The sequence below is a fragment of the Gobius niger genome, assembly GCF_951799975.1.
Source record: "Gobius niger genome assembly, chromosome: 4".
In the NCBI taxonomy this organism is placed as follows: domain Eukaryota; kingdom Metazoa; phylum Chordata; class Actinopteri; order Gobiiformes; family Gobiidae; genus Gobius; species Gobius niger.
This window is the reverse complement of record NC_136855.1, coordinates 11,509,482-11,524,734: the sequence shown is the minus strand read 5'-3', so window position 1 is coordinate 11,524,734 and position 15,253 is coordinate 11,509,482. Positions and strand designations below refer to the sequence as shown.

The following is a 15,253-nucleotide window of genomic DNA, read 5'->3' as shown; positions in this document are numbered from 1 at the left end:
CTTAACATTACGAAGAATGACAGGTGAGACGTTAATGACTCAGCACTTTTGTTTGTTTTTCTCTTCGCTTTTGACGTTATAAGGATCTGACAGAGTTTGACCAGGGTTTACACAATTACCAGCAAATTTTTTTGTCATTTTAATGCACAAAAACTATATGTTGTTTCTTAAATGAAATGAGGGAAAATCTAAATCTACAAATTCAATACAATGGGCAACTTTAGAGCGAATAATGTGTTTTCATATGCAACCCCAATGGCAAAATAAAAATGTGGCAATGTTTTGCATGTGTCCGGAGTTTTGGGACTTGTGTGTTGAAGTAGAAAAGCCTACATCATCATCGCTCATTGTGTTTTAGCTAGTAAAAATGTGTGACCTCGGAGTAAAAAGCACAGTCACAGAGTCACTTAATTGCCCCTTGTGTGACAGAAGTGAAGTGAGCGACGTCCCACAGGAGCAGAACCCACGAGTCAGCAGAAGTTAGCGCTGAGGAGGGGCAGTGACTCAGCAGTTTGAGCGTGGAGCTTTAGGCCACTGTCAAACTACATTATTATGAGGGAGGATGGTCATTTGACTGTCACTCAAAGGACATCTCTATTCTGTGTTATTCATCAAACATTACTCATAAGTGATGGTATGTGATCATCTGTCTGGAGTGAGACAACTTATATTTCCCCCTTATTGTGTTCTGTGTATGTTGAAATGGCTAACAAAGTGCTCCCATGTATCATCGTATCTCTTTATTGTAATCAAGTCTTTGAGAGCTTTACCTGAATGAGCAGGTGCTGCGAGGGGGAGCCGGCCTCTTTCAGCTCGGCGCTCAGAGACGATCTCCGTGGAAACGCTGACGACGGTAACGACAGAAACGAAGCGTCCTCCTCACCATCACTCATCAGGAAGTCCACCGAGCTCGCTGCAGAAACAACAGCGGGCAACGTGAGAAACTTCTACAGAAAACAAGCTCCATCCCCCCGCCTTAACCGAGTGCATTTTCTACAGTTCCGTCGAACCCTTTGACCAAATCGAAAAGCTTCTCTACGGGAGAGCAACTGTGTACTGCCACATTTGAAAGCTAAGGCCTAACTTTCCTGTTGCGTAGCCATATTTTTAAAGTCGTTTTGTCGTGGTTTCATTGTTTTTTTTTGGTTGTGTTTTTGCTAGTTCTTCATCGTTTTATTTTGACACCTTTGTTGTCGTTCTCTAGTCAGTTTTTTGTTGTATTATTGTTGCTTTTCTGGCACGTTTTTGTTGAGTTTTGGGTTTTCATCTACATTTTCCCCATTTTGACGCTTTGTTAAAGAAGCTTTTAGATTTGGGTAATGCCAAACTGGAGATAATGGGCTTAATCTCTTAACCCCCATCTGAACCAACACACGATGATGCCTGAAGACAAGATATTTTTTTTATATCCAAAAGCAAAAACAAATCTATCATTGCTAAAGATTTCTATCCGTTCCATTGCACAGATGAATGATGTCATTTTAAAAAAAAAATATATTAAAAGGCTAATTGGGCACAACAGGAAACTTTAGAGCAAACATTTGTGGTTTTGCAGAAAATTTTAATTTTACACAAAAGACTGTGCTTTGGACTATACTTTTTGTATTTCCAGCAAACTTTTGGTGTAAAACATCATATGCTTTTTTAATGACATTTAAGGCCATGCACTGCAAAAAGTAAAACAAGAAATGAGCTAAAATAAACAAATTATGTTTTTATTATTTCAAGTAAAGCAACATTTTATATTTGACTCTGAGTGTGATGTTTAAGAATTTACATTTGCAAAGAAACACAAAAGGCTTGGACACAACACACAAAAAAAGTAGCGCATCAACTGTGCAAAGTATTTTTGTTTCTGTCACAGACTCTGCACACCTAATACAAGGGTGATTTTCCACAGCTGTGAGTTGTCCCAGTTTCCACTGCCGTTCGGCCATTAAGAATGGTTTTATACCCGAGCTCCATTTACAACGAGTTTCAGAGCACACCCACCCATTTCTAAACCAGGAGAGGGAAATGCCAACTGCTGCCGAGCGCTGGCCTTAATACCACACACGCTCCTTCTATCTGCATTCATATAATCTCATTAGAGGTTCACCAATGTGCAATACTGACCATCTGCAGGACTTTGGGGAGGAAAGAAAGTTTAAAAAGTACTGTGGCATTGAAATACAAAGAGCAAGTTTTTAACAGATGGAGGGACATTAAAATGAGTGGAACAATATAAAATGCAAGTATAATCCCATTCTTATATCAATCTGCAGCAGACTTTTAAATGGGTGTCCAGCCTCATGAGCCGCTGTTCTCCACAGTTAAGCAAGAAAACATATAAAAAGAACATTAAGTGTAAGTGGGTTGCAGCGCGGTCAGAAGTTTATTTAAGACTGATCAACACGAGAACAATCGCTTCACAGTGAGGGAAATATCTGAGCATTAACTCGGCTCAGCACAACCTTATGCAGAACAAGCACTAAAGATCTGCAGGCCACACTGTCACAACAAAAACAAGAGTGTCGACGACTAATGTACAGAGACATGACTGGCTGGAAGAATGTCTATTAAAAACTAGCAGATCATTGATATTTCATTTGATTTAAATATGAATTGCCCTGCTCTCATGCACCAATGTAGTCTGTATGCGTTTTAGCTCCACATTTTCTACTATTTTCTACTCTATAATTGGCACATATCACTGAACGCAAATATTTTCTTTACACGTTTGGCCCATTGCAGAAAGTGAAAGTGTGTTCAAAACCTCCGTAAAAGTAGATGCCCAGCACATGGGTGCGATCAGCCTGTCAGTCATCAGCTGCATTAGTTCAGACATGCCCCGTTTTGTCGTGATCATATTTTACAAGTCCCATTAGTGAGCTGTCAGGACAAAACACTAGGAACATGTTGATAGCAACCATGATATCACCGTTTCTGTCATCCATAAAGGTGAAGTTGTGAAGACTTTAAGGCAGGAGTAGGCATGTTTTTTTTAAATATTTTTTCTTATAGATAAGGGGCCGAGATTCTCCAATACCCTGTTGTTAAATGTTAAAGGAACAGACAATATTTCTACATCACACTTTTAACATGTGTTAAGCTTAAAATGGCTAATCCACACCAAAACATTTAGTACTTATTTTCAAATATTACAAACTGGAATCCACAAATACACTTTCTTGTTTGGACCACGCATTACATTACATGAAGTTTAGGGCATTTGATGTTGTCTAAAAATATTTCTTTCGCACAGACTGGTAAAGTTTTGAATTGTGTTCAACAAAACAAGTTACAAACCTATTGTCAGCCAAAGCAGTGCATACAATGTCTCCTATACATACAGTGCAACATTTGACGTCAGAGCACACAGGAGCTGAACCACATTTTGAACCCCACCTTACACTGTATGCCAGTTTCTGCCTGCACCATTGCTAAAATTAACCTTTTAATACAATGTCAATGGAATACGATAATGGAGAAGCTGAAAGAAGTGAAATGGAGCCGTGATTCTCTTGCCGGTTTCCCTGTTTGAGCCACAATAGCTGCTGTGTTGTGTTGTGTTGCAACCCTGATCCTTTGCTCTCCCGGGACAGACGGTGTAAGGCGATCGGCTTTTACGCACTCACCGCAAAATGACAAGAAAACCATAAACAAACATAGAAATGGAGTTGTATTCTAGCCCGTCGTAGCATTAGTAGCTTACCTGTCAGCTGCAGTGGCGATGACACCTTTAGCCTACGTTCACTGGAGTCCCATTCATTCGTTTAAAAAAGGTAACCGACCCCTCCCTCCCTCCCTCCACACAACACGACAGACACGACAAAAATGCGGCCACGCTGGGTCCTCCTGGTCACGCCCGCTCCACACTCACCGTCCAATGAGAGGTCGTTCTTCCAGAGCTCCTGCAGGCAGGGGGCGTGGCCGTCGAGGTCCCAGGTCTTTCTTGTGCCAAACATGACCGCAGGGCTGAGCAGAGCACTGGACCGCTGGACCGGCTGAGGGGAAAGAGAGAGAGAGGGGGGGGATTAGCTACGTTCAATCAAGTTTTCTAGTACTGCCAACTACAACAACAAATAAATGAATACAACTGGTAAAAATATAAAGCAGGATAGATACTTGTGAAATTATTCATAAAAAAGCACCAGGTTGACAACTAACTAAGTGACCAGAGAATAACCAGAATTCTTAGGGCAGGGCCAGCTCTGTTCACCAGGAGAACCATCAATAACACAGTGCTCAGGCAAAGAGGTAACTCAATTACAAATCACAATACAGAAACAATGAACATCTTATATTGAGTATCAAAGAATATAGAAACATTACGTTGTGAGTTCAATGAGGATCTTTTCTGCCAAAACACATAAACTCTCTTGAACATAGAAAGTGAGACCATTGGCATTGAGCTAAAAGAGTTTATTCGAGGAAAAAGCAGCTGTGAGTTCTGACTCTTTATACAAACATGAGAAATTTCTGAGATCTCAGGTCATAGTCACCTGTCTTGGGCAGAATACACTGAAGGATTCTGAGGGAGGAGTCCTAACATGGATTTATAAATGAAGAGGTGCCAGTGTGTGCCATTTAAAATTAATAAAGTCTAAAAGATAGATAAATGATAAATGGTCTCAACTTGTAAAGCGCTTTAGACACTGAAAGCACAGTGGGCGTAGTGTCTTTCCCAGGGACACAATGACGGTGTGCACCTGCGGGAGCTGGGATTCACACCCCCGACCTTCATGAGAAGACCTGCTCTACCATCTGCACCACTGACCCTGACTAGCACCAATGGTACACGTAACAGTTTGAGAATCCCTTATCCATATAATAAAGCCCTTTCTAAACCTCACTCCTCAGACTCATTTTACAGACGGGAACGGACACTTGAACCTCATGGCTAATCCAACTAAACAAAGCCGAACGAGCTCTTGAATGACTCAACATCACACTTGTGACTTGTCCCACTCTTAAATCTCCTACCAGTCCACGCCTTGCCGCTTTCCTCCTGTCCAGCGCCGCGCCATATCCATCTCTGTCCACCCAGCGATTATGGATGAGACTCCCCACCCAGCCCAGCATCACGCCCAGCTTCTACATCCATGTGTTCACATTATCCACCGGGTCTAAACGCCTCCATGACACGAGGCAGCGTGAGCAGCAGGTCGACCGCCCCCAGTGTCAGGTGATCCTCTGTCCCACAGCTAAACTGATCTGGAGTCAGCTCTTCCCAGCAAAAGATCTAAATGCCGACTACGTTAAACAGATCTAAAGCCTGTGGACAAACAGTAAGCGTAATCGGAGTTAATCCCAGGGCAGATGGCCTGGTTAACCCTGGAGAGCTCCATACTCCACTGTCCACAACGTTAGGCTCATTAAAGAGTTACTGAATTCATTAAACTCTCACTGTCGCCATTCAAGAAAGTGCTCACGGCAAGCGGTGTGTGAAGAGGTGAATTAAAAGACAAAGAATTGAGAATAGCAATTCATCTGACAATCCATATGACTCATGACTATAAATGCAACACCACTGTTAACTAGGACTGCACGATTAAGATACACGGTAGAAGCTGTCATGCATTTTTGCATTAAGCTGCTCTTCCTGTCCCGTTATTTCCCTCTGAGTTATGGGGCATTACCAGTTAACTGGTAGATTTCCCACCTCCCACTTGTAAAAATGCCTTAGAAAGTCGCTCAAAGTGGTAAATTTACAACTTGTAAACTCTGAGATGTCCAGAGAGATCAGAGTTCAGATACGAGATGAAGACAGCAATGGCGGCCCCCAGTGGAGGAGGGTAGCGAATGATAGAACTAACAAAAACACTGCATAAGTGAAGTGTACATTGCTTTTGGTCACAGGTTTCAACATAACATTATGTCGCATGTTTTGAATTATATCTGGTTTGGAGAAACATTCATCTAACGTTAGCATCGTATGAGCTAACTGTTAGCCGCTTTGTTTATGTACGAGTTTATTCACCTGGAACGCTCTGAGGTCGTAAGTCGTAATTTTCAAGTGGAAAAGATACCAGTTACCATTTGCCTAGAACGCACCATAAGTTGTGGTGTCTTATAAATATATATGTCCAATCCATATAAACAAAATAGCTTACGTGGCAGGCAGTGAGTTACTGACGGACTCACTAGCATCATGCTAACGGCTAACACATACTTAAGTGTTTCATTTTTGTGGTGTTTTTTTATTCTACCCGTTATCTCTGAGATAAAAAGTCCTCAAACACAGACGTTTGTTGCAGTCAAATATTTACATCCAACGCACTGTTTTTAACACGTAGTCAGTGACTTCCCATCAGTATCTCAGTGTCCGCGATGGTGATTTGTGCAAGACATTGCATTATGGGGAAAATAGCGACAGAAGGAACGCGACCTCTGTATATCGCACATCACATTTTACTCATGCATAGAGCACATTGGGATTTCTCACAATAATGATACATTGACGATATATTAGCCCGATTCCAAACATAACACAGTATTAGTTTTATAGCGCTTTTAAGATGTCATTGCGTTTTCCACACGCTGAAGTCACACTGGGCCTCTGGGTAGACATGCCTACACTAGTGAGTTGCAAATGCGAGCCAGGAATTTCCCAGATTTCAGAAAAAGCCCAAGCATATTATCTGCCGTATGGATATTTGTGGGTGAAATCTGTTTTGCAAACTTGTCAACCTATTGTGTTTGTATCAGTTCAAAAGCCCTGACATCAATATTCCCTCTTTTCCATTCTCGAGTCAAGTGTGTAACCCTGTACAAATATCCCCAATGGGATAAAGCCGGAGTTGGACTTTGTGCTGCGTTTCCTGCTGCCGAGTAAGAAGGGATTATGCAGCTGCTGACACCCTCAAATGTACAAAAATAAATGTATGTGGAGAGAGTGGGGTTTAAAGCACTGGGGAAAATGTGTGGTGTAAAAAGGCATATAGAGCCAGGGCTTAGGGCTTGTTAATACTCCCGAGGTCACAAAAAAAACAAATAATCAAAGTATTAATGAAACTTCACTTGCACAAGAGATTTTACAGGGACTATGCCATTTTAATGACCAAATTCTGTATTGTTATTGCCACATATGTAAAAATGAAATCTTCATATTTCACTCATTAAGATTTGCATACATTCCATTAATCAGAGGAATGTCCATACTGATGCTAAAATGGGAAACGAATTGAATTGAAATGACAGTCATTTTAGCGTAATTCATTTGACTATTAAATGTTTTCAAAGCGCTGCGGAGGCCACATTTTACATCAGTTATGGTTATTTTTTTCAATACACAATGAATGATAAAGAAAAAGTGATTATATTTGCACAACTGATACCTGTGTGGGCTGTCATTTAGACATTTTGCCTTTGAAGGAGGATTTGAAAGCGTCTCCCACATCTCACTGTGAGAAAGTCGACGTAATGGACATAATTAACATTTTGGGGGTTTTGTTCCTAAAGCGCAGCAGAGTGGATATTAAAGTCGCAGTGGAAACAGAGATGCCACACACAGAGACGGTCTGAGGCGGGTATTAAAGATGGCAGCTGCTGACACATCTGTCTCGGTCTCGACCACAGCCTCACAGAATACTAAAAACAGAAACACACCAGCCGTTTGCAACATTAAGACTGACATTTTACAATTCATGTTATTTACGCCGTCTTGAAAAAAGTTAATTCATCAGGGACTATTTAAGTTGGGCAAAAATGTTGAGTTAATTGCCAGCAAAGAAGCTCAAAAGTGGCGGTAAAGAAGCGGACTTGGCATAGATGGCCGTCATGTGGAGGGTTTGTTTGCAGCGTAAGGCTTTCCCATATGTTTCCCTGGCAGCGAACGCAACACTGAGCATCTGCCGTCGTCTGGCACCTTCACGCTTCAACGCAGACCTGGTGCCACTCAAAATGTGCTGAACTTTGACGGACACCAACATCGCCGAGTCATTACTGCACACAGAATACTGAGAAAAGTGTACGACTCCAGCTCGGGTTTATATTGAGCCTTATCTTCTTTATTGAGCTGTTCTTATTGGTGACAGTCTATACCAGAAACTAATCCATCCATCCATCCATCCATCCATCCATCCATCCATCCATCCATTTTCTTCCACTTTATCCGGGGCCAGGTCGCGGAGGCAGCAGTCTCAGCAGAGATGCCCAGACTTCCTGATCCACAGGAAACTAATTTACAAATTACAAAAAGGATTAAGATTAATATCCTATAGTACTGTCTTGGAAGTTGACGTCCAAAGCACTTCACAACGGAGTCACTGCCTTCCTCGACAGACGCAATGTGGCAAGCTTTTATACAGTCATGCACTGGAGCAGACCGTCAGAGAGAGCAAACATACCACACTATGTCATGGCCTCTCCAACAACCAGGGCACAACATCAGTGAATTAGGACCGAGCAAGAAATCAAAAAATGAAATCTGCAATGTCAAAAGTGCTGCATTCATTTTTCACCAAGGTCTGTGACCACTGAGCAGAGCCTTCTCCAGCACATCCCAAATGCTGAGAGATGTTCTTACCTGAGCTTAGACAAGTTGATTCGTACCCGTCTGGTCTTTGTGCCCGTGGAAGAGGCTTGGTCGCTTCCAACTTCACCCCCTGTTTGGAGCTATAGGAATAACATTGAGAGAAGCCAAATGCTAAACGTCTTTGGTCGTTTTGCGTTACTGAGCGCTCGCACAAACACCAGAAAGGTACGCATCAACTCGTCTAAGCTCAGGCAAGAACATATCTCAGCATGGAAAAACGGTAGCCACATTTGCTTTTCATTTAAATAAAGAAAATCCCATATCGCTCTACAGTAAATACATGTCACCCATTCAGGAAAAAAAGACTGCATTAGCACTGGCAGGAGCTTGAATAAATCTACTCAATAAATCCTCTGACAGATTCGAGTTTTACTGTCAGTAAAGCAACCGCAATGATTTCTCAATTCGTTTTTCATGCATGGCGCTCTTCATCATTTCCAGTCGTTTTGCCAAGTCAGCGGGAGAGCCCAGGGGAGGGCAGCACCGACAGGGACGTGTGGCCTGATTTCTACAAACACTCAAATCTGAAACATGGCAAAAACGAGACGGTAATCCGCCGTCAGACAGTGCGGCTCCTTCAGGGTGTTTTTTTTTTTTTCTTCATCCAGAAAATTGGGTCAAACCGTGCTTTGTGTCATCCTCGTGTGCTGCTCATTCAGTCACGGCCCGCGTTGTTTACTATCGGCAAGGCTACTGTACACGAGGGACCGGCCGCACAGGGAGTAACGTACCGATGTCTCAAAATAGATCATGTTAATGCACCAACAACACCAGCAATCTGTTTGTTCAAGCGCTGCCCGATTAGGATCAGGGTTTACTCAGGTAGCAGCAAGTCGAATATAATGCTTTTAATGCCCAGACGCAATATTATGAAGCCACACACTTAACAAAACTGCACATTTACCATTTCTGAAGATCTGCAAACAGGTGATTCAGCAGAGGAATGAAGAGGAACTTTTGAGCATAACATTGACTGAAAATGTAAGCAAAACAAAAAAAAACGTATTTACCACAATTTATAGATGACTTATAATATATATACTCCATTAAACTACTCGTGGGCGCTTTTTAAAGAACAAAAACAGGTCTGTCCAGATGTAACGGTGCCAAAAGATGTTAAAAGACTGGAATGAGGGCAGGTTTGTGGGCAAATTCAATCAAGTTTGGCCTATTTCCGTGCCGTCTCAGAAGCTCCTTTGAAAAGCGTCATGAGAATTAGCATCTAGATTTAAACATCAAATCGCAGATCTAATCTAGATCACACAGCTTCTCATGACTCCAAATCATTTGCACAAAACTGAAGAAAAACCCACACAGCTTAACATTATACAGCCACATTCTGACCTGTTTGTTGAAGATGCCGAAGATGAAAAGTTGGAGTAGGAGTTCATTCATTCATAAAAAGCTGCTTGGACCTTGGATCTAAACTGCAGACCCCACACCGACGACGGGTAACATTAGCCACGCCAGGTGTCCCTCTGCACCTGAACTTAACGCCGCCCCCAAAGGCTTCACTGCTCCCATCTCCACGGCAACGGGACCCCTATCGGTGTCCCATTAAAATTAAAGGAAGTCATAATTACACATTAAGATGCACCGGCGGATACGTGTCAAGTGTCGCAAAGTATTCTGATCTAAATGTTGCTCGTCCCCTGGAGATAGAGACAGTCTCCAGGTACGAACAGGTTTGACGGTCAGTTGTGTCAGTTGTGTCGGGAATACTGTTTGTTGCAATGTCTCTGAGACCTGTCGGTGAGAGACGTATGGAGCCTCTTTGAGATGCCCCTTTGTATGCAATTAATCTGAGTTGCAGAGACTCCGTTACCGTTACTCTCGTCCAGTGAGATAGGCCCTTAAGTGATGAAATAGCCTGGAGGTCTTTCAGCTGACTGAGAGTTGCACATTTTTGGTAAACACAGCCGAAAACAACAACACATGCTTGGCTTTTGTCATTACATCCCAAATTTTGTTCAAAATTAGTAATGCTTTGGCCCCGATTTAGTATTTTTAGACATGTTTTTTGCAAAATCTGTTTTTCTGTTTTATGGTCCTGTGTTATATAAATATATAGCATTTTTTTTACTCACACACCTGAACATGCTTCTGGTGGGCTTTCCGCAGCAATATGGAAAAATGTGCAATATAAATAAATAGTCGAGTTTTTTTTTTAAACAGCAGAAATATAGCACTTGAAGGATTGATTTCGAAGGATTATACATCAAGTATATCTTATTTCAGCAGTTTATGCAACATTACTGTTGGTTCTTTGACATTTGAGACAAACTCGATATTGTTAATTTGCGTATCTGCCAAACGACAATTTTTGTATTATCTTGTTGACAGTGTATATAGAAATCACAAAGTGTTCATTGTTATTGTGGCATTTTCATATAACTATGTGACTGTGTGATGAAACCTGTTCAGTGACAAAACAATTGGCAATTACACAATAATTGCAGATTATCATTTCAACAGTCGATTACTCACTCTTTTTTACAGTGATGGCTATTCAGTTATTTAAAAACAAAAGCTTTATTGTGTCTGGCCCTCCATGAGCTTCAGCAACTGCTGTATGATAAAGTATTGAGATCGATATCAAATTAATTGGAAATGACCTCTAGACTATGACTCATACGTCTGACGAGGTTAGTGCAGTAAAACATGTCTGCTGTATAATGTGCTGGGCTATAGAGGGTACAGTCACATACGTTTTATTTCCCAAGAGAACCTCAATCATTCCAGTCTGAAAACAAACGAACAAAAACTTCCAAAATCTATAGAGAAACTCAAACTAATTTTTGCCACTCACTGCGGAACATTATGACATCAATTATTGGGCATAAAACAACCTCTGGGTTATTGTAGAGATGCACCGATCCAGCTTTTTTGGCTCCGGCACCGATACTGGGGATTTGAGTATCGGCCGATATCTGATATTAACCTATACCAGAGGGTTTCTTAAAAGTGGCCGCTGTGAGGGAAAAAGTGTATGGTCCTTTTTCTCCAGAGTGAGATGAAAGTCTAATCTTTTCTTGCAAACGAGGTGTTATCAATTATAGGCTATTTATTAGGCTAATGGATGAACATTTAACAAGAATTAGTGAACTTTTCTACACTAAATATCCTCTGCTACAGGTCAGGTCTCAGGTACATTAATATAAACAATTCACATAACGTGATCTGATCATTACAAATATGTTACATCAGTTATTTCATAAACTAAAAAACAAACACTTGGCCGCTCCAGCTGTTTCTGTCCCAGCCTTGATTCGTTGACGTTAGCATCAGCATACTGTTGCTAGCATCAGCATACTGTTGCTAGCATCAGCATACTGTTGCTAGCATTAGCAAACTGTCGCCAGCATTACTATACTGTCGCCAGCATTACCATACTGTCGCTAGCATTAGCATACTGTCGCTAGCATTAGCATACTGTTGCTAGCATTAGCATACTGTCGCCAGCATTACCATACTGTCGCTAGCATTAGCATACTGTTGCTAGCATCAGCATACTGTCGCTAGCATTAGCATACTGTTGCTAGCATCAGCATACTGTCGCTAGCATTAGCATACTGTCGCCAGCATTACTATACTGTCGCCAGCATTACCATACTGTCGCTAGCATTAGCATACTGTCGCTAGCATTAGCATACTGTTGCTAGCATTAGCATACTGTCGCCAGCATTACCATACTGTCGCTAGCATTAGCATACTGTTGCTAGCATCAGCATACTGTCGCTAGCATTAGCATACTGTCGCTAGCATTAGCATACTGTTGCTAGCATTAGCACACTGTTGCTAGAATTAGCATACTGTTGCTAACATTAGCATACTGTTGCGAGCATTAGCATACTGTCGCTAACCGCAGCACTTTGTGCAGCAATTAAAAATGCATGCAGGGTTTAAAACCAACTCAATGACTGATTTCTCCTGGTTCAAAATGATAGCATGCTAATTCACTGAGACTAAAGTTTAAGTTGTGTAAAAAAAACAGTGAGAGCCAAAAGAGGTATCGGTTCAGTATTGGATATTTGTAGGCGATACCTGATAGTGTATTCTTTTCAGTATCGGATCTTCCCTAGTCTTGTGTTTAAAACCTGTACAATACCATTACTTGCAAGAAAATTCACAAAATGCAAATGCAAATGCTACAATTCACAATTACACATTTCTTTTTCTTTTGTTTTCTTTTGGTTTTGGCGAATAACTAAAGCGAGCAACAGCATCCAAGTGTTGCGTCATACGTCAGCTTGACTATTGGGACTTGTCAAGGTTATATTGATACACGTTCAGGCACAGATATTCATATTGATGCTCCTCCAGCTCCAAAGCCTGATATATGGATATAAAATAAAAAGGACATTGATCATCTGCAGTGTGGGAGACTACATGCACTGCAGCTGTAAAAAGAAGCCGTAAAGTGTGTCAAAAACATGGATAAAACCTGAGATTGGGCTATAAAAGCACGCAGGAAGTTGAGAGCAAAATGCACTCATCTGATTACAAAGCTTCTGGGTAAAGATACAGTAAGGAAAGCCTCTATAAAAGGAGAGTAACACAATTTCTGCATAATCAATTCAATTAACTTACACCATCCGCAAATGGATGTGCCCCTCACCGAGACGCACATTACTTCCCGAATTGCGTCTAGACCTCACAGGCGGGTCATTTGCACAAGTACAGTATGCGAGCCCTGACTAATTCTTATAAAAAAAGACTGAAAACATTTACAAAAACAGTGATAAATTGCAGAAAAGGCAACACAGACACAAACGATGTCTACGGTAACCTTGGGGGGTGGGTTCTATTTATACACTGTGCTACAATAAGCTATTTCTCCTCTCTTGAGGGCATGGTTGGCCTTTATAGCACTGAATGAAGCAGCGATTTTTAGCATAAATCTACTGTACGAGCCTCTGTTTGAATGCCCAGCTATCTACGGGCACAATCAGAATCAAATTAAAAGGAAAAAAAATGAAACAAAAGTGAGATATAATCCATCACCTTCTTATGAGATGATTATGAGTTTACTACAGCATATGATCTGCCCCCATTTCAACAATAGTGGACCCCTCTTCTCTAAATAGCACATAGCTATGCACATCTAAAAAGGGGGAGATTATGCTGAGCCGCTGATGCATGAAAAATATCTGAACAGAGAGAAGCTGGAGCTGTCATACATGTCGGCCGTAACACTAGCTACTGCATCAGGTTACGGAGCAGCCTCATCATCTCTTCCACTCCCTCCCTCCTCCTCCTCCTCCTCTCCAGTCTCCTATTCAACACGTCTCTTCGCCATTTTTTTTTTTTCCCCACTCATTTTCCTACCTCTCTCCCCGCGGCCCGTCGTCTGCATCATCCCGTCATGGCGAGAAGAAAAAAACAACCCTCCTCGGCCCGGCCGCACGACGAATGTCACTGCCGCTAAACGCTGCCCTCTCTCTCCCTCCCCCGTCTCTATCTCTCCTCCGCGCCGGTCTCTCCCTATACCCTCCCATCAGTTCCCATGGCAACTGCACACCTCGTCTGGCCCCTCCCACAGCGCCCCCTCCCGTCTCGTATTAATATTTCAGGTCGTGAACGACGAGTCAAGTCGGGCGCTCCTCCCTCTCTCCAGTGAGCTGAAATATTTAGCAGGGGTATAGTCTGTTTACATGGGAGACAAAGCAAGGGAAACGTGAGGTTCATGGGCCAAAACGTAGACAGTGTTTTGAGCGATAAAAGGAAACATAATATTGTGGTAAAAATAATTTGACAATGGAAAAAAACTAGCATAAAGCAATGTTAAGATGTAAGAGCTTTATAACACACAATAAAACTAGATTAGGTCTCGGAAGGAGAGAATCATTCTTACTTTAGAACCACATGTCGCTAAATATTGCTTTCATAATATTGGGTCATTCATAATTCATATCATAATATTTACATCACCAAAATACATAAAAAAGAGCAAATTTTAGACATTTTCCCAATTCTAACCTTGCTTTGACGTAATTTAATGAATAAAAAACAAAACAAATTGCTTGAAATTGCTTAAACTTAATTAAATGGTTCTGGAAAATACTATGCATTCACGCCAGTTATTGAAAATCGGAATTTTTTCTCATCTCTTGCAGCACTGGCTTAGTGTATTCATATATTGATTGGAATATGATTCAGTGCTGACATTTCAGGTCGCATTGCATTCAAAAATAGGTAATGCTGTTGAATAGAGGTTATGCAGATTCAAATTGTATTGAAATACAAATATAAATTGAGGAAAGGCTAAGCTCTATTAAAAGGTACACCGCGTAACAGTTTGGACTATGCTGTTGCCATCAATACAAAACATGATCTCGGTGACCTGCTCGACACAGAAAAGGCTCTTTTTGCAGTGGGTAATCAAAGAATGGATGTGCATGAGGAACTAACCTCTTTAAATCTCAAATTCAGCCGCCTTTCATCAACATCTCCATGGCGACGAGCTGGAGACGTACCCACTCCCGGTAAACTTAGTCATGTCTTAGGAGAGCTGAGCCGCTCACAGCAAAGACACATGTTTGTTTGTATATTTATGAGGTCATTTTCAACGATGACAATATCTGTCATAAAATAAATGCTTGTATTTCAATGTCATTTATTTGGTAAAATGTTACGCGGTGTGGCTTTAAGTAAGTCTATATGAAACAGTAACCGTGCTTGCTCCAACTTTTATTTTTTATTTTTTACCCAAATACTGGTAAAATAAGATGAAAT

The 15,253-nt window shown here is 41.4% G+C and overlaps 1 protein-coding gene across 4 annotated transcripts in view; it reads right to left on the bottom strand.

The window, feature by feature from the left end:
- The window catches only part of kifc3 (kinesin family member C3), a 59,052-nt gene that overhangs the window by 21,578 nt on the left and 22,221 nt on the right, over positions 1-15,253 (bottom strand). For 3 of the 4 annotated variants that reach the window (XM_079555023.1, XM_079555025.1, XM_079555026.1), the window contains exons 1-3: positions 13,847-13,987; positions 3,863-3,986; positions 771-913 (exon numbers count right to left, since the gene is read on the bottom strand). In XM_079555023.1, the coding sequence (XP_079411149.1) occupies positions 771-913; positions 3,863-3,947 (228 nt within the window). In that variant the 5' untranslated portion in view covers positions 3,948-3,986; positions 13,847-13,987. Of the gene's footprint in view, positions 1-770; positions 914-3,862; positions 3,987-13,846; positions 13,988-15,253 lie in introns of those variants that run through there. The other variant, XM_079555024.1, reaches the window with a different exon arrangement.